At 34.2% G+C, this 26,455-nt stretch overlaps 4 protein-coding genes across 4 annotated transcripts; 3 read left to right on the top strand and 1 right to left on the bottom strand.

Moving 5' to 3' along the window:
* The first annotated feature begins 310 nt into the window (after window positions 1-310).
* Window positions 311-6,055, top strand: LOC106132467 (uncharacterized). The gene is made up of 9 exons (XM_013331894.2): window positions 311-485; window positions 1,039-1,268; window positions 1,615-1,714; window positions 1,897-2,030; window positions 2,182-2,485; window positions 2,980-3,162; window positions 3,291-3,368; window positions 5,301-5,455; window positions 5,881-6,055. Exons 1-9 carry the CDS (start codon window positions 368-370, stop codon window positions 5,941-5,943), a joined length of 1,365 nt encoding a protein of 454 aa, XP_013187348.1. The 5' UTR covers window positions 311-367; the 3' UTR covers window positions 5,944-6,055.
* A 2,709-nt stretch (window positions 6,056-8,764) lies between these two features.
* LOC106132308 (large ribosomal subunit protein uL4m) lies at window positions 8,765-10,083 on the top strand. The gene is made up of 2 exons (XM_013331674.2): window positions 8,765-9,602; window positions 9,718-10,083. Exons 1-2 carry the CDS (start codon window positions 8,968-8,970, stop codon window positions 9,932-9,934), a joined length of 852 nt encoding a protein of 283 aa, XP_013187128.1. The 5' UTR covers window positions 8,765-8,967; the 3' UTR covers window positions 9,935-10,083.
* Window positions 10,084-12,355, bottom strand: LOC106132309 (uncharacterized). The gene is made up of 4 exons (XM_013331675.2): window positions 12,039-12,355; window positions 11,521-11,868; window positions 11,098-11,274; window positions 10,084-10,202 (listed from the first exon to the last, which is right to left on the bottom strand). The coding sequence occupies exons 1-4, from the start codon at window positions 12,154-12,156 to the stop codon at window positions 10,195-10,197; spliced, it is 651 nt and encodes a 216-aa protein (XP_013187129.1). The 5' UTR covers window positions 12,157-12,355; the 3' UTR covers window positions 10,084-10,194.
* A 4,261-nt stretch (window positions 12,356-16,616) lies between these two features.
* Window positions 16,617-25,006, top strand: LOC106132445 (aminoacylase-1). Its single transcript, XM_013331865.2, has 10 exons — window positions 16,617-16,727; window positions 18,791-18,963; window positions 20,961-21,130; window positions 21,732-21,903; window positions 22,273-22,419; window positions 22,693-22,763; window positions 23,071-23,187; window positions 23,855-23,950; window positions 24,278-24,411; window positions 24,683-25,006. Exons 2-10 carry the CDS (start codon window positions 18,879-18,881, stop codon window positions 24,885-24,887), a joined length of 1,197 nt encoding a protein of 398 aa, XP_013187319.1. The 5' UTR covers window positions 16,617-16,727; window positions 18,791-18,878; the 3' UTR covers window positions 24,888-25,006.
* The last annotated feature ends 1,449 nt before the right edge of the window (window positions 25,007-26,455 follow it).

The raw sequence follows: 26,455 nt of genomic DNA, 5'->3' as shown, positions 1-26,455 counted from the left end.
ACATTGTGTTTTCCCTGGTGAGGTACACTGAGTCCGCCTAAGACAATGGTCAGGTTTTCTATTTTTAGATCGTGATCCAGAAGTTTTAACAAAAATATTTAAAACCTATAAATGTTTAGACTTTTCTCAAATTAGGTAGATATTTAGTCATTGATAACCAACAATGATTTTTAGTCTACTCATATATCAGTTAAAGCAGGCATAGATAAGTAAGATTTAGCATCATTATAGGTGCTTATAGATTAAAAAATTATATCGGAAAGATAACATTTTAGAAGAAAGATATGATAGGAAATAATTAAATCCAACGAAATATGTATTCATTAATGTTTAAGGTATTTTGAGTATCAGAACGTCACTAGGAAATATGAGAAAAAGAACTGTTATAATAATTTCTGTAGTAGCTGCAGTGATTGTAGCTGCAGGTTTAAGTGTCTTAATTTGGTGGTTAGTGACGAGAAATGATGGCGAGATTACGGTCATTGGTAAATACATTTACTTCAATCTATGAAATTATCTTGAATTCTGCCACGTCTTTTGATGCGGTGGTCAGTTTAGACAACAACTTTAGCTTTCCTAGTCTAACAGACATTAAAGGGTTCTGTCTGTTCAGGCTTAAGGGCATGATAGAAAGAAGTTTATTTGTAAGGATTTTTTTTCTCGCCCATATAGGTATTACATACAACCATACAGGTATTACAGAGATAAGTAAAATTTTTCTGAATTATCACTTGGAAGAGCTTAATTGAGAAAAAATCTAATACTTACTTATAATAGACAATTTGATAGGCTGTATAAGTTATCGATATGTATCTGAATTCATTTCTGCTACTAGTACCTACTACTTACTAACTGCATTTTTTAAAGTCCTGCTTTATATTTGAATACTTAGGTATATGATCTTAATTTGTGTCAAAGCAAGTCTGAAACGTTCGTATCAAATCATAAAACTACAAAAAGTGTAAAAATGTTCATTTTTAATTTGATTTAAATAATTCTTAGATACAAAATTTAGTACATAATTGTAATGTTTTACAGATTTGGAAGGAGAAGGTTTCGATGGTGTCTCACATTCAGCGGGGTTCACAAGCATACAAGGAACTGGAGATTTATTCTGGTTATTCTATCCAACAACAAATTTTTCATCAACAAATAGGCCTATAATACTATTTCTGGATGGAGTCACGGGGATTCCGCCTAGTCTATGGGCAAACTTTGGCATGTTTGGACCCCTTGATATTAATTTAAATAGAAGAGAAGATTCATGGGTAAAGTGTATTCTTTTCATGGCCATCTTTGAAGCGATGTCGGTTTCATCCTCACCTCGTTGGAGATGTGTCCACGGTGCGTCTTTATCCATGATCGTATTTAGGTTTTTGCACGAAGCTACTCCCACCTGATCTGAGCAATACCTTTGCGATGAACCTAAACCAAATTGGATCATGGACCTGTATTGGAATACAACCCATACAAATTATTATTTAGGGGTATTTGCAATGAACTTTCTTTGTGGAGAAAACGAAAATTGTTTTATTTTTATATATTATAGATATTAAAAGTAGTATGGTAGAAATAGTATTATTAATGTTTTAATATTTCTTTCGTATATTTCAGGTTGATTCATATAACTTGTTATTTTTTGATGCGCCAATGGGCACAGGTTTCAGCACTATAGAGCGGGAAAACAGAATTCCCAGAACACTTGAAGGCCATGGTGAGAAGCACACGAAACTATAAAAATAGTCTTTTATAAATAGTAATGGAGATTCAACTTATTTGAAAATATCTTTACCTACGTAACGTGATTCACTTTACAATTAAAAATAACAAAAAAATATATAATAAATTGGTGTTCATGTGTTTTTATAAGTTAATAAATAATCTAATCAATTACAGCTGATCTACTGGCATCTAATCTTGAGTCGTTTTACAATCGTCATAGAACCTACAGCTCTGCGCCTCTTTACATTATGGGCGAAGGCCACGGCGCACAACTAGCACTCGGTTTAGCCGAAAAACTGACAAAACCGGTAGGTAACCTTTTTTTAAAATAGATACAATTCGGATCTTCTTATTGGATATCTTATATAACCTTGAAGTTTTCTTGTTTATTTTACATAACCAAGACTTTTGCCCGTAGCGCCCAGTGGGTATTGAACATGACATTGAATTATTTTGCAGGATTTAAACTTTGAACACAATTTACAAGGAGTTATTATTGGCAATGGAATAGTATCACCAGCATTGGCCCTTAGTAAATTGGGATTCTACCTCGAAGAGCTTGGATATATAGACGGCAGAGGGCGCGAAACTATTGAAACCTTTTCCAGTGAAATAAACACTTTAGTCAGCGACGAAAACTACGATGATGCTTTTGAACAATTCCTAACTTTGGGCGAAATTGTCAATGATAACGCTGGTGCTATTGCAGTTAACTTAGGATACATCATCCAAAAATTAACACGAGAAGAGACTTCTTCAAGAAGTAAGCGGATATAGTTTTACGGTCCAATTTTTGCGAAACACTTTGACAAGGAAACATTCTAATGTTTAATAAGACCGCAAGTAGCAGATGTTGTCTAGTTAAGCCAAGAGACGTGATAATAATGCGACGTATTAAGATAATGCCGAAATACGTAAATTGACGAGCTGTCAACTAAACCGTCATGAAAGCTTGCATTGCCTAGTATTATATAAATACGAACTATTACTTTTTTTATGCTTACTTTGTAGTTACTATAATTATTAGTACAGTACTATAATTACTTAGTTTTTAATTTATTCAAAAAAGAATCACACTTACACTTGGGATCTTTGAAAATTTTGTAATAGTTCATAATTCAGTTTCCTACGCCCCAAATTTCGGCCGTAGGTACATTTTTGTCAGTCTCTCAATCACGATAGAGTTTTGTATAGCTTTACCCGTAGAACGTTCAGCCCAACCGACCATAAATCGATTTAGGTACTCGATTATTTCAGATTTTAATGCCTTCGGAATGAGAAGTTATTTACAAAAAGCTTCGCGTGCCCAAAACTTGTACGAGTTCATGGAGGACACAGTGGCACCAGCTTTGGGTATCTCCAACGTGGCATACGACAGCTCTCGAGAAACTGCACTGAACTCTTTCAGGTCCATATTGATGGTTCCTTCAGTAGAAATAGGTAGGTATATCAAATTGGGTGATGATACCTATTTTGTTTGTTGACATTATGTGGGACCCGTACAAATGGGAGTACCTATTAATAATATGAATATGTTATTAGCTAATAAAACATTTATTATTTTTTAGTGGAACATTTACTCCAAAATACAAATGTCACAGTTTCTATATATAATGGTAATTTGGACGCAGTATCGAACACACCCGGTGAGTACCTATACCTATCGTTACTAATATTCAAATTATTTTAAAAATACATACATACATACATATGGTCACGTCCATATCCCATGCGGGGTACACAGAGCCAACAGTCTTGAAGACTAAATGGCCACGTTCAGCTATTTGGCTTAATGATAGAATTGAGATTCAAATAGTGACAGGTTGCTAGCCCATTGCCTAAAAGAAGAATCCCAAGTTTAATAATAATAATAATAAAGGCGTCGGAACGTGACGACCCCATCGCCCCCTGGGTCACCTTCCCAGTGCAATCAGTCTCCGCAGGGCAGCTTGTGGCGAGCTGTTGGGGAGTAGCGACCCCACGGACCTGAGTGCTCCCAGGGGAGGCCCCTGTTCCTCGCCTCCGATCTTCCTTCGCCAAGGTCGGAGTGGAAACCGATGAGGGACAGGACCCCTACCTCTGGCTTGCCTTAACCGGCCGGTCAGAGTGGAGTCGCGAGAGCTATACGCTCGAAGGATGGAAGTGTAAAATGTCATAACGCCGGGGGTGCCTGACTGGATCACCACGATTTCACGCCCCGCAGTCTCACCTCTCGACATTCTTAGCCACCCACGCCGATGTTGCCCCTTTGTTGCCAATCATGGTGACTGATTTGAGGGGCCCATTTAGTGAGTGGCGAGTCACCACCTGCCACATAATAGTCACGTATTCATGATTATGGCAGGTGTCCGAACTTCTCCAACAATAGCCCAGTTTAAATCCATCCAAACGTCAACTCCATAACCCATAATCCTTTTCCTTATTTTGTAATAGCTCCACCTCCTGCCGAGACCTGTTCATGGACATATCATCTATTGATATGCCCGGGAACGGGTTTTGGCAGGAGAACAACATAACATCAACTTCTCCAAAGGGCCTCTACGTGTTGGATTTATATCCCCACGCAAGCCTCTCAAAAATCCGGGGTGTATAGACCCGTGAAATCTAAGAGGAGAAACATAATAATAATAATAAATAAATATACACGGGACAAATTACACTGATTGAGTTAGCCTCGAAGTAAGTTCGAGACTTGTGTTACGAGATACTAACTCAACTATACTATATTTTATAATAAATACATACATAGATAAACATCCAAGACCCAGGCCAATCAGAGAAAGTTCGTTTCTCATCATGCCCTGGCCGGGATTCGAACCCGGGACCCCCGGTGTCACAGACAAGCGTACTACCGCTGCGCCACACAGGCCGCCTGTTATTATGTTATATTATGTAGTTTATAACCCTATCCCTTAGTCGCCTTTTACGACATCCATGGGAAAGAGATGGAGTGGTCCTATTCTTTTTTGTATTGGGTGCCGGGAACCACACGGCACTTATTTTAAAAACAACACAAGAATCTACATAGTTATGGTTCATTAAAAAATCTATAAATCTAAATATCATGCATCTAAATGTAGATCTTAGGTTGTGTCAGACATGATTCTCTTGGATCGTAGTAATAGGCAGGCAAGTCAGGAAGAACGCAACCTTGCCACTTTAGATACATAGATGATATGATAAGATTGGCCTTCGAATCGAGATGCTTACATGTTAAAAATTCATGTTACATAAATTACAAGATATGTGTGAGACTGGCGACTTCAATAAAACATTGTGTGTCTTTGTAGCTGCTTTACTTTTCTTGATTTTAGTGAAGAAGAAATTGAAAACTGATTTCGCATTAGTTGCTAATCGTTTGCATATCCCATTCCATGCTAGGGTAACTGACATAATATACCAACTTTGTACGACTGTTGGTCTATTCAGTAAAATTGATAAGACATAATAAGTACAATCATCTTCCCACTTTCCCTCTATCTACGAGTTTACCCGCGAGAGATAGAGATATATTTTTAACTTTTGAGGTAGCCCTTCAGGTAAAAGCAAGCAAAAATATAAATTTTTTTTTAATACAGGTCAATTAGAATGGATAAACAACTTAGTTTGGAGTGGACGATTTGAGTTCGATAACAGCACCCGTCAAACTCTAGTTGTCGACAGACTCGTCCAAGGATATTTCAAAGAGACTGCGAAACTAAAATTCTACTGGATCAATGTGGCTGGAGTATCAGTAAGTAATGAAAATTTGTTTTGTGTAACACAATCTGCGTTATTTGCGTGTGTTATATGTGAGTATGTATATAACACCAAATCAAATATAGTATCAATGTAACTACAAAAAAGCCTACATATGCGATGTGATTGTCAACAAAATAACAACTTAGTACTTAATATTCTTGTTATTTAATATATAAGGATTTCTATACCCATATATAATAATTCTATACCCATACAATTAACACTTTGAATGAAAAGTGAAATGCAATATTTGAGCTTGCACATCTTGCTTACCCTCAAACATATAGCCTTCACACTAACTCAGTTCGTAGATAAATTCCTACTTTTTTGTTCAAATTTCAAAAGATTTGCAAGAATGGATATAATTTTTTAATTCAGTTTATTCTGAACTATTTAATTAGATATTTATTTTTTCAGGTGCCATATGACAGTAGACGTGCCATGAGAATAGTCCTTAATCGAATATTTGGTACAAATTAGTGCAAGATCGATTGACCTGGCGTGCCAGTAACATTCGGATAACAATAAACGCCACTTTATAATGATCATCTTAGAACAAATAGTTTCATCATTAAATACATTTTTAATATTTCATGGTTTTTCATTTATTATATCCGGTTAAAATATATGGTACAACATTGTAGCACCCACGAATGTGATGTTTAGTAAAATCTTGGGGGTTCTTTTTCCTTTTGTCGTTAGTCTCGGTTACATACTCATCTCTCTAGAGGATGCGCCTTTGACCATGATCCTGGCTGGGTTGGGTGAGGCAGTATTCAACATTTAGCTGCCGACCACCCCACTTCAAGCTGTCGACGCAGCAAACTTGTTGAAGTGTCATCTGCGAGCTGTCGACACAGCAAACAACGGCTGTCTACGGCTGCAATGTGTAGGCTTTGTTAATACAAGACGGAAAATCTCAAGCGCATCAATTACTTGTTGAGGCGAAAACTGCCGCTGTACGACAGCTGCAGTTTGCTGCGTCAACAGCTTACAGTTGGGTGGACGACAGCAAAATGATGTCCGTGGGAATGGTGCCTAAGCAACTTACGAAGGAATTTAGGCAACTAATAAAAGAAAAATCATAAGAGATAAATGATATCAATAACTAAGAGATAAATAATAGCAATTGTTCGTGTCTTCTTTGATGTAAGTATTTATGTTCTTTTGAATGTTCAAGATTTCGTCTTGACTAAATTATATAAATTTTATGATAAGCGATTGCCAAAAGTTTGTTGTAAAGTCGATTGCTCTTTCGTGGTCCTTGAAGAGGCCTGTAGCGGAAGAATTCGGCCTCGACCGCCACCAAAGGGAAGATCTTCCGCCAAGCAAGGTGTTATGCTTGGAGAACCGCGGCATACATGGATATGTCTTGTTCCTGGCCGGATATTTTCTATGCCAATCATTTATAGCCATTCCCTTTGCTAATATCCGTTCATTGGTTAACTAAAACGAGAAAAAATATTTTAACATAACTTAGACCCTAATTTATCTATAAGATTCTATGTTCGATGATGTTCGACACTAGCACCCGTGTTAATGTTTTCGATGTGAATGAAATATTGAAAATAAGTATTACAAGTTTCTAAAACTCACAACTAACAAGGTAAAAAGTAATAGGGTTTAAAACACATTTTATAATTACAAAGTACCTATATTCAATTATAATAATCGACAATAATTTAACAAAATATTAACCAGTTACCAGTGAAAGGTTAGATTTGGCCTATTTTTGCTTTGACATAGGCCACAATATGCTATAGAACACTTCATCTTATAGTTTATTTTCGATTAATAGTAGCACAGCTTCGTACAAAGTCGAAAAACACGGGAAAAAGTAAAAACATCACGATGACAACTTTCCACATGTACTTAAACAAAGCCGGCATAGTCGATGGCGTCAGCAGCAGCAAAAGTACATCGAAGCCAATGAAGAGGGTGCTAATAAAATAGTGTAAACGTTTATTCTTCCGAAAAACCACTAATGTGAGAAAGAGACAAATATATTATTGTTATTTTTAAATCAAGTTGAACAATTACGGCATTTCCATATGATAGTTCTTCATTGAGTTCTCGGCACCAATAAAAAAAATAGGCCCCCTCCATCTTACCCATGGATGGCGTAAAGGCGACTAAGAGAAGCGCTTTTGAACTAGGGATTCTTCTTTTAGGCTATGGGCTAGCAGCCTATCACTATTTGAATCTCAATACTATCATTGAGCCAAACAGCTGAACGTGGCCTACCGACCTTTTGAAGACTGTTGACTCTGTCTACCCCACAGAGGATATAGTAGTGATACATACATACATATATATGGTCACATCTATATCTATATCCCTTTGGGTAGACAGAGCCAACAGTCTTGAAAAGCTGAATGGCCTTCTATTCTTTTATGTATTGGTGCCGGGAACCACACGGCACAATATAGTAGTGATAATGTAAGTATGTATGTATGTTTGATGTTAAGATGGTTCGGTCATGTGGAGAGGATGAATGAAAGCAGGTTGACTAAGCAGATAGTGTGGAGGAAAAGGTCGGAGTGGGAAGACCTAGACGAACGTATCTTGATCAAATTAAGGACGTCCTGGTAAAGGGTCAGGTCAAAAGTACCCGAAACCGCCGAGCTTGCCTGAAGAGAGTTATGAATGTGGCTGAAGCGAAGGAAGTATGCAGAGATCGTGGCAAGTGGAAAGAGGTAGTCTCTGCCTACCCCTCCGGGAAAGAGGCGTGATTTTATGTATGTATGTATGTTTAATAGGTATAGTTAGTATAATGTCTTAGCAACAAACCGATACCGAAACGTACTAGTATGACCTATTCTATATCGTGTAAAAAGCGAACCTTTAAAATAAATAAATTAAGTAAGTTTGCTTGATTTCGTTTTTTCACTAGCATTAATCGTCCACGCGACGTCATTATTTGGAGTTCTTTTGCGTTGCTCGTTTTTCTGCGTCACAACTTATATAAAAAAATGAAAGAAATATCTACATCTTAATATGAATGCACTATTATAATTAGTACATAGTTCAAATTCAAATATTTTATTTGCATAATATGAGTTAGTTTATAAGTTGAACAGCCGGTAACGATGTATAAAAAAGCTCATTGCAATCGCCGTTAAGAATAAAACAGCACGCATCAAAATGTCATTTTTTTTTCAAGTTGGAAACCTTTACAAGTTACGAAAAAATAAAATCGTGCTTAAATACAGTTTAACTTTGTAAGAAAGTAGCAAATACCTACTTTAGTTAAAAATACTTAGCCACATATTCATTCAACTTAAAATTTTCTCGGAATCACAGGTTTATGCTTTATGTAATAAAGCCAGAATTCTACGTCTTGACAAGATTATAGTTGGCAACATTGGAAATAACCTCAAAACAAAATAAAAAAAAATCAGACATCGTTTCGTTCGTTCATTTTATTTTCAGAAAATTGAAAGAAAATGTATTATTGAAATTTTGTTTTGTTTTTTGAAAAAAAGTGATCATAAAAATTAAAGCATGGTTTCAGTACTTATTAATGCTGTCAAAAGGCTGCATATATCTATTGTTCCTCAAGTTCGTGTTTATTCTTCAAATGTTACCTCACCTGCATCCACAAATTCTCTAAATGTTGTTCAGAAAGAATGGAAGTACGCTCCTCTTTATACGAAGCCCCGAGAAGTATGGATTGAAAATCTTGACTCGATTGAAGAAAAAAAGTTAGGACTATTTGAATTACATCCCGATGTATACGCAGCAGTACCGAGGATAGACATAATACATAATAATGTTGTTTGGCAAAAGAAGTACAGATGGGTATCATGGGCACATACAAAAACTAGAGCTGAAGTAAGAGGCGGTGGTAGAAAGCCTTGGCCTCAGAAAGGTTTAGGTCGAGCCAGACATGGTTCCATAAGGTCACCATTATGGCGTGGGGGTGGTATAGCACATGGACCACGATCAGGAAAAACCCACTTCTTCATGTTACCATTTCCACTAAGAATACAAGGTCTTACATCGACATTATCAGCAAAGCTAGCTCAAGATGATTTACATGTTGTGAAAGATCTAGAATTGCCTTCGGAGGAACCAGAATACTTGGAAGAGCTAATAAAGGAAAGAAATTGGGGACCATCAGTTTTATTGGTTGATGAGTAAGAAAATTACATAATCTTTTTGAATGTCAATGGAAAAATATTGAAATAAGTAATATTTTACCAAATTCTATTAAAAATATGTAAATTAATTGGCTACATGTTTTTCTTTCAGTACGGATTATGCTCCCCGCAATATAACAGTTGCCACCGATGGCCTACCTCATGTCAATATTATGCCTGTATATGGACTAAATGTTTACTCTATGTTGAAACATGACACACTGGTCTTGACAATGTCTGCTGCAGAAAGAATTGAAGAAAGGATCCTGCACCATCTCCATTCCTTTACACATGATAAAGAAGCAAAGTTCAAACTTGATCAAGTATGATAAATACATTTTTTGCCCTTCTTGTGTTATCTTTCCTTTGTATTTTCTTGTGTTATACCTGTGTGATATTATAAGTACTTGCAATATTTGTTTATTTAGTATACATAACTTCAGAATAAGGACATAAGGAAATAAACATTAAAAAGTAACTTTATTTATTTCTTATCACAGAACTTATGCCAGTAATTATACAACTTTTCAGTACCTATACATGTCAGTTTTATTTTATAGTAGGTAGCTACAGGTACACTTCTGGCAAATCATGAATCTGAAAAAAATAACATTTGACATGCTTTAATTTCTTATTGTACTTAATAACTTGGGTTAGTTTCATAGTAGTGCCATCTTTAAAATTTACAAACCAAGTCTGGTGGAAAAATTGCCCTCCCTAGGCCAGTGTTCCCAAAATACTTGTTTCTACATTTAGAAATATGACAGGTGATCTTTTAGTGCTCAACTCTTAGAGTACAAGAGAATCAGAGTGTACATATTGTTTTCTACATGGAATGCATACCACTCAAAGTAATAAGTTAGATCAATGATACAAATTAATCTCTTGGAATAACTTCTTCATCTTCATCATCACTTACCATCAGATGAGATTGAAGACAAATGTCTCATCCAATATTGATATAACAGATTCCAACATTTAAATTATGAAAACATTACATTAATCGTAGAAGAGGATAATAAAACATATTTTGTTCTCCCCTAAAAACTAAATCTTATAGGTATTCATAAATATACTTTTTTATGTGGCCTGGGTGGAACAATTTTTTTTAAATGAAATAAGAGAGTCTAGGGCCTAAAGCAACAGAAACTATAAGAACTACAATCAAGTTGGGTCACATTGAACATATTGTGATATTAATGAGTGTCAAATTTATGGTACCTATTGGTAGTGAAATATTTTCCAGTGTTGTCAAAGTTACTTCTACTTTTGGGTATCTTTGAACTTAATTATTTTGGATAGGGAAAGTCCTTTTCTTTGCCTATTTATCAAACTTGGGTAAGATCATAATATGTCATGCAAGTTGAAAAGGGCGCCAAACATTTGTTTCTTTTATAAAGGTGTAGTTTCATGTTCTTATTGAGAACTAGAATCTTTTTTCCCCTTCACGTAGCTATTGTATGGAGATTGATGAATAAAAATTGGTACATACTCTGAACTGGATTCTCTAAATTGCCAGCCATTTTCTGCCGAACACGCCATCTAAGCTCAGACCAATCATTTTCTCCTGGTACATTTGGTTTGTACTTGGCCCAAAGAGAAGTGTAATAATGATATAAGGATACAGGGTCACATTTCTTCTTAGTGGGCTGCTTCGGGACTTTAATTACTGTAAAAACAAAAATGAAATTTGTTATTTCAAATAAAAGGTAACCTATATAGTTCTCTATAATAATAGCAGCTACAAAACAAGACAACCAGTTTTTCTGTCCGACTTAAATAGAGACAAAAAACTGCTCTTATGAATGTTTTTGAAAATTACTAAAAGAGAAATTACACCTAAATATAATTTATTGATTGTACTCTAAGTGATATTTGCTTTTGACTAAAAAATGAAAATAAGTATTATACTTACAGTTTTTAGAATGACTGCTTCCGATTGTAGGAGCCTTTTCTTTGCAGTCTTCTTCTGTTTTCTTTTCTACTCTGACACAAGAGCATGCCCTACGTAGAGGTTTATTATTGGTCTCTAACTTTTTGGGTATACAAGGGGCTGAATGGGTTTTCCTAGTTATCAGTTTTACTTTAGGGTTAGTGCATTCTTTACTGCAACACATGAGAATACCATCATTAGCCTTGGAACGGCTTCTTGATGAAAACGTGGTGGCACTGTGTAACCTCTCAGGTCCTTGTGACTTGATTTCCCTCTCATGAAGCAAATTTTCCTTTTGCTGCAAGTCATATTTGATAAGTTTTTTCAGATCTGAAATATGATGGATCATTTATTTTAAACATAATATAACAATCATTCACTTAAATATGTAGGTAGGTATATTTCGATAGCTTAAAATTAAGTAAAGAAAAACCAACAAACATTTTTTTATTTCAGAACTAGCTGTGTATGGCCAGTGGAATACTTATTATTACACTCACCTGAAATGAAATATTTTAAAACTTCACCACTAATATTACGTATACCTAAATAGTTAAGATATCGTAAAACTTCCCTTGCGTCTAACTCAGAAGTCACTTTGTAATACTCCAACTCCATTTTAATGAATTTTACGAGTAATTTTAGTTAAAAAAATTTATGTTTATACATAAAATTCAAATGAAAATTGACCGTCGAGATTTGTTTATTTACAAACAAATTATCAGACAGACCAGACAACAAGAAGAAAGCAAGCAGAGCAAATTTGAGAGCAAACCAAACAAACCGTTGCTTTTCAATTCAATGAAATAGATTTGACATAGGGATGACGATATGAAATCGATTAATCAAAGAATCAATTTTTCAAGCCCAAAGGATCGATTTTCGAAATCGATATGCTGTACTCAAACGATCCAGGGAAACGATGTTTGACACTTGAAAATCGACATAAGATTTTATCTAAGTTTTGATATGAACCATTTGGAGCTTTCATTCTTTCATGCAATAAATACATTTTAGGAATAAATATCTTCTTTAATACCTGATCTGACTTTGATATGGTATTAAAATGACTGTTAAAAAAAAACTGAATTTACTAGTAAGAAATCAGATACTATTAGTACGAGATCCGGCTGCAAAATCACTACGTTCATCGCGTAGTTAATCAAACTCACATTTTAACATACATTTATGAATAGGATAATACATAGATAATAGGGTGCCAGTCAATAAGTGGCCGCAAGTAATTTTAATTAAATTAATGTTAATTAATTTTCCAAAAAAAATTTCGTTCACTTGTTTTTTAAATAAAATATCATCCACATCATATAAATATATGTAAAGAATTCGAAAATCAATGGGTGCCGTTACACACTCGGCCGCAACTACTACGCAGCCAGGTGTAAACAGGTAATATTTTGGTCTATTTATACGTTCATGTCGTACACGCATGTTTTTTATATCAAATTAAAGCTAATTTTTTTTTTAATATGATGATATATCGCTGCCTGTGAATAAATGGCCGCAAATTAGGGTTGCTAGCTGTTAAAAACTCGAGGTATCCGAGATAAAGTGAAAGAGAGTTAGCGCGTAACGCCACTTGTTAGACAAGGATGGCGAGTACCAGCTGTGCGAGTATTTGAAGCCATTGCGCACGCGTCAATAGATTGGGTTGGGAAGCGTACTTATAAAGAATAGAATTTTGAGTATGTTTTATTTTTTTTACAAAAAAGATACTACGCATGTAGGTACTGTTGAGAACCCAATCTATTGACGCGTGCGCAATGGCTTCAAATACTCGCACAGCTGGTACTCGCCATCCTTGTCTAACAAGTGGCGTTACGCGCTAACTCTCTTTCACTTTATCTCGGATACCTCGAGTTTTTAACAGCTAGCAACCCTAATTTGCGGCCATTTATTCACAGGCAGCGATATATCATCATATTAAAAAAAAAATTAGCTTTAATTTGATATAAAAAACATGCGTGTACGACATGAACGTATAAATAGACCAAAATATTACCTGTTTACACCTGGCTGCGTAGTAGTTGCGGCCGAGTGTGTAACGGCACCCATTGATTTTCGAATTCTTTACACACATTTCTATGATGTGGATGATATTTTATTTAAAAAACAAGAGAACGAAATTATTTTTGGAAAATTAATTAACATTAATTTAATTAAAATTACTTGCGGCCACTTATTGACTGGCACCCTATTATCTATGTATTATCCTATTCATAAATGTATGTTAAAATGTGAGTTTGATTAACTACGCGATGAACGTAGTGATTTTGCAGCCGGATCTTAGACTATATGTTTTTTATCTTGTTTTCCACAAAATGAAATTATATTTATAAATTCAAACTTGAAAAAAAAGCTTTTTGCGGAATCGATCTTTTAGATCTCGAATTATAAGTGAATCGACATTCGCGTACGATTCAGATGGATTTTTTTTAGAAAAAATTGCCATTTTGACTAGAGATGTTCGTTATATTTGGTAGAAAAATAAATATTACTTATATTAATTTATTCAAAAATATTTAAAAATTGCTAAAATATTAGTACAAAAATATTTTTTATCATAGATATGTATAAAGTGGGTGAATACCGATGACACGGTGAAATTCTGGGCTGAAGTTCAGCAGTCGAAAGATGCAGCTGGCATGTCCATAAAGATTTATTCGAAGTTGCCACAAAAATAATGAGCTTACCATATTCCAATGCGGATAAAAGAGTATTCAGTTTGATGAATGTTGTAAAAACGAAATTAAGGAATACATTAAAATTAAAAACCATTAATGCTATTCTTATAATTAGTACAGGACTAACTGTCGCAGACCGCAATTGTTCGAATTATGAAATTCCAGCCGATGTCTTGCGAAAGATTGGAACATCAGAAAAATATTTCAAAACTACTAATGAACCTTTACCAGGCCCTAGTTCAGCTATGGACAATTAAAATATATCAAACGATAGCTACTTTTTTGTTAATTTCGAAAATGAACGTTTTACTTAAGTATTTTTTTGTTTGTTTGCTTTATTTCATTCAAGAAAAATTGTTCTTTTAGCGCGGTATCTAGCGCTTTTTTAAAGCACAATTTCTTTTTTTCATCTTACAGTGCTCACTCGGATTTTTGGTCTGGCAGCACTCAATTTAAGTTAACAACGGTTATATTTTGCCGACGCGTTATGAATATGCTATTTAATATTTTAAAAATAAAATATAAAATAGCATGGTAGCAATTGTACGAAATGAAGACCTCTACAACTTTGCAATTTTTATACTTATCAACCTAACTTTGCTACATTTGTGCATTCTCTAATGAAACACATATCGCACCTTCGGTGCAACAAAGTCACAAATAGCCAAAATTGCAAAAACGAACTAAGTATGCCAAATTGTTTTTTAATCATACCTTTACTTGGGGCAACAAAAACATTCGCGAAAGTAAACAATTAATATTGCCAAGATGTTAAACCTACTGTAAATAGTAATCCAGAAATGAACAAACACATGAGAAAAAAAAATTAAAAGTCTTCTCCTGTTAAATTTAAAAAAGAGTTGTTGTGACTTTGTTGCACCGAATATGCGATATGAACACCTTCATTACGAATTTTCGAACGGCTTGTTGGGGATGACCAAGAAGGTTGTTTCGAAATATTTCTTTATTTTTTTATGTCATTTTTGAAAAGTGTTTTTTTGGGTGCTCTTGTTTGTCAGTGGAAGTAAAGACCGTATTTTGCAATTCCGTATTTTATTTATTCCTGCCGCTAATTAGGGGCATCTTTGGGAACAGGGAGAGCTGCAGGGTCTATCGGGCAAACGATTCCATAATATAAGAATGACAATGAGTTAGGGTTGCCAACTTTTTTTAAAAGAAATAGAGTGTATCTGATTTTAAAGGAGGTAAATAAAGAGTACAGACTTACAAAAAAGAGTATTATTTATTTTGTATTTTTAAAAAGGTATTTTTTTGTACTTTTTGCCGCACAAAACAGTTTTTCATTGATTTTAAATAAATTGTATGACTCCAAACATTCCAACTCTAAATTTATATATATCAAGAGCTCATTTTTGATCAATTTTAATGAAGCTCTGTTTCTCTCTTCTCGCCACTTCACATTCATGACCGAAAAGACTCTTTCAGTAAATGCTGAAGTGGCGGGAACAGAGAGTATATATAGCTAATGATTTTTTTTAAACAATTAAATTCTTCAGGACATTTTTAAAAAATAAATTGCCATTTTTCTGAAGTGGATTTTTGCAAAAACTCTGTATTATTAAACAATTCGGCTTGGAGTTGTTTCAAAATGATCACTTCTGAATATAAACTGTCCATGTTTATGTTCAGTCTTTGTAAATTAAGTTTTCCTTCTATAATTTTTTCAAAATAATAATTTTGTATATTAGTACAGACTGGCAATAAAAGAGTATTTTAGCGTACTCTATTGGTGTTATAGATTATAGAGTACGCCTACATGATATAGAGGACAATACTCTATTTTAGAGTACGGTTGGCAACCCTACAATGAGTTAAAGACAAAGTTCGATCCTTGCCCTTATAAACAAACCACACGCTCAGGCCGTCTAGTGAAGGTTTGAAAAAGTAAAAGTACTGGTTTTGCGCCAATCAGTTTCACTGCATCTGTTGTTATAAACGAATTCATTACACGGCTACTACGACGAAATTGTGGCTACTGGGTAACCTTTCAGCCCTTGTGTTGATTTCTCTCAAGGCATTGCTATAAAATAAAAACCTTTAAATTAATAGAAATTTGTAAAATATCCCTGCGACGTGGTCCGGATAAACTAGTTGTTCGCCGCGAACTAAGGCCAAACGAATACTTTAATTTTTTACATAAAATTATGAACAGGTTTTAAAAAACCAGCCTAGGTAACTCGGTTAAGTAGATTTGGAGATATTTACAATTTTGCAATTTTTTTTATAACGGCTAATTTTACCAATCAACATATGCGATAAATTTTGGACCGAATCTGCCAAACAAACAGCCGTGTGGCTGTTTGCCCACATAAAGAGATCAGTGTAAGTAAGATTTAAAAAAATACACAATGACAATGATGGCATTGACAGATGACATTACATTGAAAAAATTTTTTTAACTCAAAATATTTTGATTTGTTTTGATGTGAGATTTTTGTTTGTTAAACCAATTTACCAATTTAGAAGGTATGTAACTAACCTGAAATCCATAAATTGTATAATGCTATATTATAGTATAAGTGGAGTATATTCTTTTTTGATTGAGAACATGCAGTTTAGTCTCTGCCTACCCCTGTGGAAAATCAAGGGGTATGTAGAGACTGTAGGTATATTTCCTACATCGATGGTATAGACGTAAGAAAGAAACAAAAAAAGAAAATTAAATTTTGAGGTAAAGGTGACATTACATTGTTCATTATATTATAATTAAAAATTACATGATGCAATATATTTTTATGTATATTCATATTTATAATTATATTTATTGTCACTTTATATGAATCTCAATTCTATCAGTAAGCGAAACAGCTGAATGTGGTGAAAAATCAGTATTTTCAAGACTGTTGGCTCTGTCTACCCCGCAAGGGATGAGACGTGATTATATGTATGTATATACATGATGCAAATGGTTTCCACTGATCTACATACTACATCTTTCTACGTGGATCATGGCAAATTCTTACATCTTTGGCTCATCTACATTCATTACCTTATTCTTGTTATCTCATCAGTTTTTTCCTAACCTTTTTGACAAGACATCCCTGTTTTGGCCAAGTAACGTTTTCTAGACCTTCTCCTTACATTGTTCATTTCTTTCGCTTCATCTACATTTGTTTCTCTCTTTTTCAATCTCCTCGAACTTCACCCATCTCTTTGTCAGGATGCTCACGCTTTGGTCACGGTATGTTGTTTAGGCCTTCCTGTGACAATGTATACTTCTTTTGCATTTTTTTCATTTACATTTATTGCTTTCTTCTTGCAATCTCCTCTTTAATGCTCCTATTGCTACACTTACAAAATAGCAAATGTAAGCATAACAAGAAAGCAGGTACAAACTGGCTAAAGCAGAAATAGCTTTTTTGTAAATCTTTTGTTGAAAATTAGTTTTTATCACTGAATAGTATGTATGTAGGTGTCTAGGTGCTTGTGGTTGGTTTCTTTAATAAATAAAGTAACTATAATATGTGGGACAATGATTTTGGGTGACATTAGTATAAAAAGGAATTTTCTTAGAATTGGGACAAAGATAGGTAAATCGACTTTTTTTGCCTCGGTTGCATCTACATGTCAAATTTCAACAAAATTATTAGAGCTAATTTTGATAAATAAATCCTACTAATATTATAAATGCGAAAGTTTATGAGTATGGATGTATGTTATTCTGTAGGTAGAAGACCCAGAATAACATACAGGCTATTTTTTATCCCGAAGTTACCACGGGATTGATAGGGTTTTCATGCGGACGAAGTCGCGGGCGGCCTCTAGTATGTAATACAGGTTTAAGTTGGAACACCTGTTTTCAAAGCTAAGCTGTTAGATCATGCGTGATGCACATGGTTGAGCTTTTTGGTTCCTGGCACTTTAGAGGTGGCGTAGACGGTTATAGGTACTAATAATGAATCATTTCTGAGTAATGACCATTGATTCATTGTTTGCAATTGTTGCCTTTATGATGGAAGAAAACATCATTGAATAATCTGCAAATTTAGGCAATTTACATGTATATCAGGTAACTAATAGTAACCACGACCCAATATGAGTCAAGTTCCCCAATAAAGTTGCAGAAGATAGACAGGAGGCACTTTGAATAAAAACTAGATTTACCCAATCCAGGATCATAGTTAGGCTCCTTTCCAGCGAATTGGTGATGCAACCGGGAATAACACCAGTACCTATAATATGATCAATCCCTAGTACCTACTTTTTGTTCATTGTTGTTTACATTGCGATTAAGTGGAGTGTTCCCATCGGAAAATATTCACACAAATTCAGGGCACCCTGTACCACTCTCAGTTTGTATAGTGTCATAGACAAATCAAATCAAATCCAGCAGCTATGTTCATGAAAAGACGATAAATAAATGTACTTTTCCACTTATAATATTAGCATGGATACACAGATAAACTCCATTTATTTATGATAGACAGACAGGAAGAACAAGATGCTGATTATTAGCTAAATTACGTCGGCATACACACTGTTATCAATACATATCTATGACAATAAAAAATACATGACAACATTTGCAGTATCATTATCATTGGTTGCTCGTGGCTGTAGTATGTTTTGGCGTCTCATACCCACTTTGGACGCCGTGGCGACGACACATACTCGGTGATGGCGAAGTATATGGATAATCCTCCTGTGGCAAACTTTGTTGAGTATCTGAAGATCCCAAGTGTCCAGCCTGATGTTAACTACGGTAAGAAAAATTACATTTCTTTTAACGTAGGTATTAATTGCAATAAAAGAGTGGAGGTTGAATAGACAGTTTTTAATTATGCTGGCGGGTTACTATTAGTACAAAATAAGTGGTAGGTTTTTAAATATCAAAAAACAAATACGATTTTATAACTTCTTATTTGTATTACTCTTTTGTATCGTGTTGTGTAAGTTTAGAGATTGTTTAATATCTTTATCAGATAAAAATACATGTATCTAAGTATATGTATATGTGTAACTTATGTAATTTATGATCATACTGTAATGTTTATATTTAGTGTCACTTAGTTGCCACCTTAGTTATTTATTTTACCTTTTTGCTTTTTAAGTTTATTACAACTTGTAAGTTTATTACAACTAATAACTAACTTCATGAGAATTTTAAGTTGATTTGCTCTATCACTGATTGGTAGAAGTCGCATCCATTTACATACAGCCAAAGCCTAAACGGATTTTGCTTAAATCCTGTGTAAGAATAGGGGCATCATACTGCTAGTCAACTGGATATCACCTACTATTCCAATTTACTGCAAATTCGCCTCGATTACCTTGTCATAGAGTTCCTTGCAAATTGATATGTGACTGTACAAGGCATTAGTTTCGAAAGGATATTCGGGAACCAGCACAGGTGTTAAATCTCGGAAAACAAGTTTCTCAATTTATGAGAGAACAATAAGTCTACCAACAGCAAGCATAGCAGCGGATTAATACTATTATTTCTTGAGATTAATACATTACATAGTTTACATACATACATATGGTCACGTCTATATCCCTTGCGGGGTAGACAGAGCCAACAGTCTTGAAAAGACTGAATGGCCACTTTCAGCTATTTGGCTTTATGATAGAATTAAGAGTCAAATAGTGACAGGTTGCTAGCCCATCGCCTAAAAAAGAATCCCAGGTTTGTAAGCCTATCCCTTAGTCGCCTTTTACGACATCCATGGGAAAGAGATGGAGTGGTCCTATTCTTTTTTGTATTGATGCCGGGAACCATACGGCACATACACCCGTTATCCAATCCTATAATAGGTACTAAGTACTTTTGCTAATAGCCTCGAAAAGACGTTCAGTTGGATGGCTTTATAATGAAATTGAGATTCAGAAAATGGCATATCGCGAGCCCGTCGCCTAAAAGTGCCAAATCCTTTCCCTTTATTGGCGCTTACAAGTATTATATTTCCTTACTATGTATAGTTATGTAGTTAGATGGTATAGATTGGTCCAGAACAATATGTTAGGTAATAAGGATACCGTGAATTGGACACCCGATTGCGGGTCGTAGATAGGGTCTAGGCAACTCATGCGCACTCAATAAAGCAGAATTGAATAATGACAATTTAACAAGTGAAATAGATGACTTACGATCTGTCCCTAAACAACGGCTTATAGGTACTGCAACAAAACAAAATAACTTGTTTGGTAGGTCAGAATAAATCTGACATTGCCGCTCCATTTAACATGATTATTTAAAACTAGATATGTAGGGTGTTTAACAGATCAAGAATCTAGCGCGTGTATTGAGTTTTGCAACCAAGTTCCTAATGGACATCAAGGAATTCTGCCCATTCTAGCAACTTCTAACAGCAAAAGGATCGAATGTGTGACTGCTTGCGGGTCAGGGTTATGGATTTCAAACGACAGACGTTTGTCTAGACTTTCGCAGTCCTATAGCATGATCGCGACAGCGGGTCCAGGGTCTGGCGAAACTTACATAAAATGAGTAGAGTAATAGTAAACTAATAATTCGGTTCATTTCCCTTCTCCAAGGAAATAAGAAAAACCTCTTTTAAATTGCTAAACCTAGCGGTTTTGGCTATTAATTGTTGTGTCAGTCAATCAGTTAATAGTCTTTTATATATGTCAAATATAAAGATAGACTACTTATGTACTCTTAGTATTGGTTACTTATTATTAAACTTATTGTTATTGATGATTGTATGTTCCCTAATGAAAATGAAATATTAATTGTTTTAGATGAGTGCGTATCGTTTCTAAGAAAACAGGCCGATCAGATCGGCTTGTCAGTGAAAATTTTCGAGGTGGTGCCCAGAAAGCCTATTGTGGTGTTGACATGGCTTGGAAAAGAAACAAATCTTCCATCTATCCTTTTGAACTCTCACATGGATGTCGTTCCTGTTTTTGAAGTAAGTAAGATCCTAAATTTATTGATTATAACTTCCGCCCGCAGCTTCCCTCGCGTGTAAAGTGTAGTTTTTGTGTTATCTGATAAACGCGCAGCTCCGTAAAACGACAAATTTCGTTATCTCTTGTTCCCGCTAGAATTTTCCAAATTCTTTTCTTACCGGAAGTCTCCTAGTTATAATCTACCTTCTTGCTAAATTTCATATTTCATAGTTCTCTTTTATAGATATAGATTATGAACAGCTTAGGATGGTCATGGTCAGCATATTATTTACATGCATAAGGTACTTGAATGAATGAATGAATGCATACATGATGACGATGCACGACAACTTGCGGGGATTACGCAGGCTTATTACATTAGTCTTTTTAAATACTATATTTTTAAAAAAGCATTATTATAGTAAATAATTATATGTAATCACGTCTTAGTTAATAAGAACGGTCCAAACAGTTCCTTAAAGACTGAAAGGCCACGTTCAGCTTGTTAAAATTGAGATACAAATGATAACAACGTTGCTAGTCTATCGCCTTATAGTAGAAGAATCCTAAGTTTATTAGCCCTTTCGAAGTTGATTTATTATAGTTCAATTTTTTTTCCAGAAAAGTTGGACATATCCTCCATTTAGTGGTCACATCGATGATGAAGGAAAGATCTTTGCTCGTGGTTCCCAGGACATGAAATGTGTTGGCATACAATACCTAGAGGCTGTCAGAAAGCTCAAACAAGCAGGGATACAGTTGAAGAGAACATTACATATTTCATTTGTTCCTGGTATATACATATATTTATAATTTATTCATTTGCATGTAACAAATATTCGATACATTAATGTCTCACACAATGTACACAGTTCATCAATGCCCTGGTATTAATTTCGAAGTATCTTATTGACAAGCTTATTTAGCCGTGATAGGCCTAACTGACGTTTCCTTTGATAAAATGTTTGTCAGAATCGCCATGTTTAAATTCATTGAATATTAAATAGTATTTTTTCAATTTGTGATAAAGCTGATCAATGCTTCTGCATGCGGTGTTAAATTAATATTTGAACCTTAGCCATTTTTACTTCAAAAATTAAATGTTCCTTACAAAATATTATTTTAAAAAGTTATAATTCTTACAACTATATATTTTTGACAGACGAGGAGATCGGAGGACTAGATGGCATGAAGAAGTTCATTCACACTAGCGATTTTAAGGCTTTGAATGTTGGATTCGCTTTAGACGAAGGCATGGCCAACCCTGGTGAAGAATTTATAATTTTCAACGGCGAAAGAAGTATTTGGCGTAAGTGAATTAAAGTTAATTATTTAATAATAAATAAATAAATACTTAAATATAATACGTCTACAATAACATACAAGTAACTTTCTTACTAACTTCGCAAAACCTGGCTTACCCATTCCATGTTTATGGTCAAAAAGTGGATCCCGGGCTCCTCACCAGAGAGTAGAGGATGTATCCGGGATTAACGCCAGAAGTAAAAAGGAGAGCATATATTAACATTACTTATTTGGCAAATTATCAATATGTAACATAATATTTAATAATTACCTACAGAAATGCACATACACTGCACAGGACAGCCTGGCCATGGGTCTCTTCTTATACCGAACACAGCTGGTGAAAAGGTAATAATTAATGAATTTACGATAGAGTAATTTAATGATTAAATTTTAAGTACTGACAGTAGTCAGTCAGTAGACTAGAGTACGCATAAAGCGAGAAATCTCTTTAATTTTCCTTATCGTAGGGGTTCCGGGGAACCCTCTCTTAGTCTCTATATCTTTATCTCTAGACCACATAAATAATACCCAACATGCCAAATTGCAAATCTCTAGACCCAACTGTTTGAGTTGTGCGTTGATATGCCACGTTAATTAGTGTCCTTTTATATATATATATATATATATTAAGATATTGTTTTTTTGATTTCAGTTGAGGTTTATCATTGATAAATTCATGGATTTGAGGGAAGAGCAAAAAAAAATTTTGGAAAGTGATCCAAAGCTTACCATTGGAGATGTGACTACAATTAACTTGACTCAAATATATGTAAGTAGCAATTTACTTACTTACGATGGATAAAACCATAAATTGCTGTCACAAGTATAAGTTTCATACGCATTCACGTAACAGTAGATTTATTTTAATATTCATATTCAAAATTCAAATAAAACATGTTAAAGGTAGGTTGTTCCAATATACTAATAAGGGAAGAATTGTTGAGCTAAAGTTTTGAAATAAACATCTAATTTTTTGAATAAGTCCCTCACTTATGTTTTCGTGTATTAATTTGTTTTGGATCTTTGTTTAATCATAATTCTTAGGACGTTTGTTCGATTCTGACTGTCGCTTCATCAGGGAGCATAGGTCTTAGAATAATACTTTATTAGGTATCAAAATCCATACAAAAATACCTACCTATTTTTATTTATATGCTTTATTTTCAAGCTATCCTAAAATACCCATTGATATATATTGCGGTGAGTAAAAATTATGATATAATAAAAACCACAAGATAATCCCATTTTCTTTATAAAATGCACGTTTTACTATTTTACACAAGTAGGTACCTACTTTAATTTTTTTTTGTTATCAAATATATTACCCAAAAATATAGATTATGAATTTAAAATTAAATACTGAGCTGAGGTATGGTTAAATTTTAAATAAGTATTTAGAGGCAGGCCCATTGATAGTTGCTTTTTTTTTATTTCAGGGAGGCGTACAATCAAATGTGGTCCCCGAAAAATTGACCGCGGTTTTTGATATACGGCTGGCGGTCACGGTGGATCACGCTGAATTTGAAAATCGGGTAAATAATAACAATATTTATAATCAGATTAATTTAGACACTGAAGCTACAAAAATTTCCAACAAGCTGACAATAAGTAAAATTATTAAAACATACTTAGAATTGAATTTGTTATTTCGTTAAGCTGGAATGGTGGGGAATTTTGAGATCATGTTTTTGATCATTAGGTACCAATACCAATTTTGTCTTCCGCTTGTTGAGAATTTATGTTGCTTTACTCTTAGTTTTAAGTCTAATTTGACCGGGCTGTTAATAACGATTATCATTTTCGAAAGTCACACCGTATAGGTAGTGGAAAATTAGTAATATTTCATTTTAATGTTTTAGGTTAAAACATGGTGTAAAGACGCAGGTGATGGTGTCTCGTTTGAGTTTGAACAGAAAAATCCCTATGTGGAATGCACGAAAACAGATGCCTCAAATCCTTTTTGGATAGCATTCAAAGCAGCGGCCGACGAAATGTATGTATTATTTTGATCCAAATCTAGAGAAATTTGGCTTAGAAATAACAAGATTATCAAGAAGTTACTTTTATTTCTGTGAATTCCTATGGGATTGAATTCCGGGCGAAAGCTATGAAGAAATAAAATATTTGTGACATTGTAATGATTTCTACACAACTTTTTTGATTGTCAAACAACTGCTTGTCACACAAACAACACACTATTTCTCCACTTTTGTTTTATTTACTTTTGTAACAATAAATATTTAACTTTTTATATCTAATTTCAGGAAACTGAAATTAGACCGTCGCATATTCCCCGGCGGGACAGACAGCCGCTACGTGCGCAGTGTCGGCATCCCCGCCATAGGATTCTCTCCCATGAACCACACCCCCGTACTACTACATGACCACAACGAGTTTCTCAAAGTAGAAGTGTATCTGAAGGGAATTGATATTTATGTTAAACTAATACCAGCTATTGCTAATGTATAATCTATATGTTTATCTTGTAACCAGTAAGCTCATAAGATATCATTTAAATAGTTTTATGGGTTGTTATGATTTATAATTTTATGATAAGTAATTGTTTATGAAGATAAAAAGATTGTTTATACTTTTGTTTTATTTTCCTTCAATTTTATCCATTGCTCAAACGTTACTTTATTGGTGATTATTCTCTCACACACAGATTAATGGCAAACTATACGGTGCCATTCGCGTAGGAAAGGGGTATGGCACCCAAAACGAGAGAGCTATGTCTAACTAACTTAAATATTGTCTTAGTTTATACAAAAAGTACCTATAATGTTATATTATGTGGTGTTTGTGTTATTGATGAGACAGTGTTTAATGTGCCTTGAATTAACAAGTTAAATTTTCATGACTGAACGACTTAAAATCGTTGGTTTTTATTTTTTACGCCTTAACATACACAAAACGTAAATGTTGTGTTTAGTAGGTATTATACCTCAGTCCTATCACTTATAGTTGAAAAATTAAATATCCCTAACGAACTCTTTATTTTTTGTACAAAAATACATCATCTTACAGTATTTCTATTTGAATGATTATTTTTAATATTCTAATTACGTATTAAATATATTTTGCTTTTTTAGACGTTCCGAAAATACTATACTTAGGTATTGTAAGTGAACGTACCTACTATGGGCTTGATTATTGTGCATTCTATCTATTGGACTTGAACAAATAAATCTAGATGTCATATAAACTGCTTTTATTTAGTATTTTATTTAATAGGTATAATAAAAATACTAATAACACAGGACACGATTTTTATTCCGGTAAAAAGTTCCAAGCTGCAGCTCTTTTCTTGCCTTTCCTAAACCAACCAATCTCACTAGTATACCTAATCTTTTTAAGTTAGATTAGAGAAGAGAAAAATTTAAAAGCTCAGTAGATATCCTACATAAACATGTGTGTAATCACGTCTTTACCCCTAATGAGGAAGTCAACCACAGACTACGTTCGCCCAAGGAGTCAAGTCTTGAAAAACTAAACGCCACGTTCAGCTGTATGGCCCAATGATAGAATTGAGATTCAAATGGTGACAGTTTGCTACCTCATTGAATAAAAGTGTGTTATACTAAGTGTGTTAACCTTTACATTGATTCTTTTTTACAATCTGCAGGGAACGAGAGTTTGGCTAATTTGTTATTGCCTACAAAGTGAAGCTGATTCTCAACCATTTTTTCCCAATAAAGCGTTAGGCTTTATGGATTTTTGCATATGGTTAGAAAAAAAAGAAAGTGCCGGGGCGCTTCATATAAAAAATATCGATATTTTTTGTGTTCTATCGATACTTTGCGATATAGTGTCCAAATATATCGATATTTTCCGATATATCGTAAGTAATTTGTTTGTATTTAACTATTCTTACAATATTAGATAGGTTTCAGATTAATAATAATATGAGTAAAAACAGCTAAGATGAAGAAACAAATCAACTTTATTTTAACTACATACTTTTTTTTACTTACCTTTAATATTGGGATTTATGAATCCAGATATTTTTTCTGTAGACTTCGCAAAAACAAAATTTT

Source organism: Amyelois transitella, chromosome 14, assembly GCF_032362555.1.
Source record: "Amyelois transitella isolate CPQ chromosome 14, ilAmyTran1.1, whole genome shotgun sequence".
Taxonomy (NCBI): domain Eukaryota; kingdom Metazoa; phylum Arthropoda; class Insecta; order Lepidoptera; family Pyralidae; genus Amyelois; species Amyelois transitella.
The sequence above is the reverse complement of the archived record's forward strand: the minus strand, read 5'-3'. Positions and strand labels throughout refer to the sequence as shown.

Bases quoted from the DNA above. Each gene is read 5' to 3' on its own strand.
- LOC106132445 (XM_013331865.2), top strand. From the start codon at position 18,879: ATGGCGAAGTATATGGATAATCCTCCTGTGGCAAACTTTGTTGAGTAT. The intron at 21,904-22,272 runs GTATATACATAT...TATTTTTGACAG, and splicing joins ACATATTTCATTTGTTCCTG to ACGAGGAGATCGGAGGACTA. The intron at 23,951-24,277 runs GTAAATAATAAC...TTAATGTTTTAG, and splicing joins ACGCTGAATTTGAAAATCGG to GTTAAAACATGGTGTAAAGA.
- LOC106132309 (XM_013331675.2), bottom strand. From the start codon at position 12,156: ATGGAGTTGGAGTATTACAAAGTGACTTCTGAGTTAGACGCAAGGGAA. The intron at 11,869-12,038 runs GTGAGTGTAATA...ATCATATTTCAG, and splicing joins TTTAAAATATTTCATTTCAG to ATCTGAAAAAACTTATCAAA. The intron at 11,275-11,520 runs GTAAGTATAATA...TTGTTTTTACAG, and splicing joins AAGCAGTCATTCTAAAAACT to TAATTAAAGTCCCGAAGCAG.
- LOC106132308 (XM_013331674.2), top strand. From the start codon at position 8,968: ATGGTTTCAGTACTTATTAATGCTGTCAAAAGGCTGCATATATCTATT. The intron at 9,603-9,717 runs GTAAGAAAATTA...TTTTTCTTTCAG, and splicing joins TCAGTTTTATTGGTTGATGA to TACGGATTATGCTCCCCGCA.
- LOC106132467 (XM_013331894.2), top strand. From the start codon at position 368: ATGAGAAAAAGAACTGTTATAATAATTTCTGTAGTAGCTGCAGTGATT. The intron at 2,031-2,181 runs GTAGGTAACCTT...ATTATTTTGCAG, and splicing joins CCGAAAAACTGACAAAACCG to GATTTAAACTTTGAACACAA. The intron at 3,163-3,290 runs GTAGGTATATCA...ATTATTTTTTAG, and splicing joins GGTTCCTTCAGTAGAAATAG to TGGAACATTTACTCCAAAAT.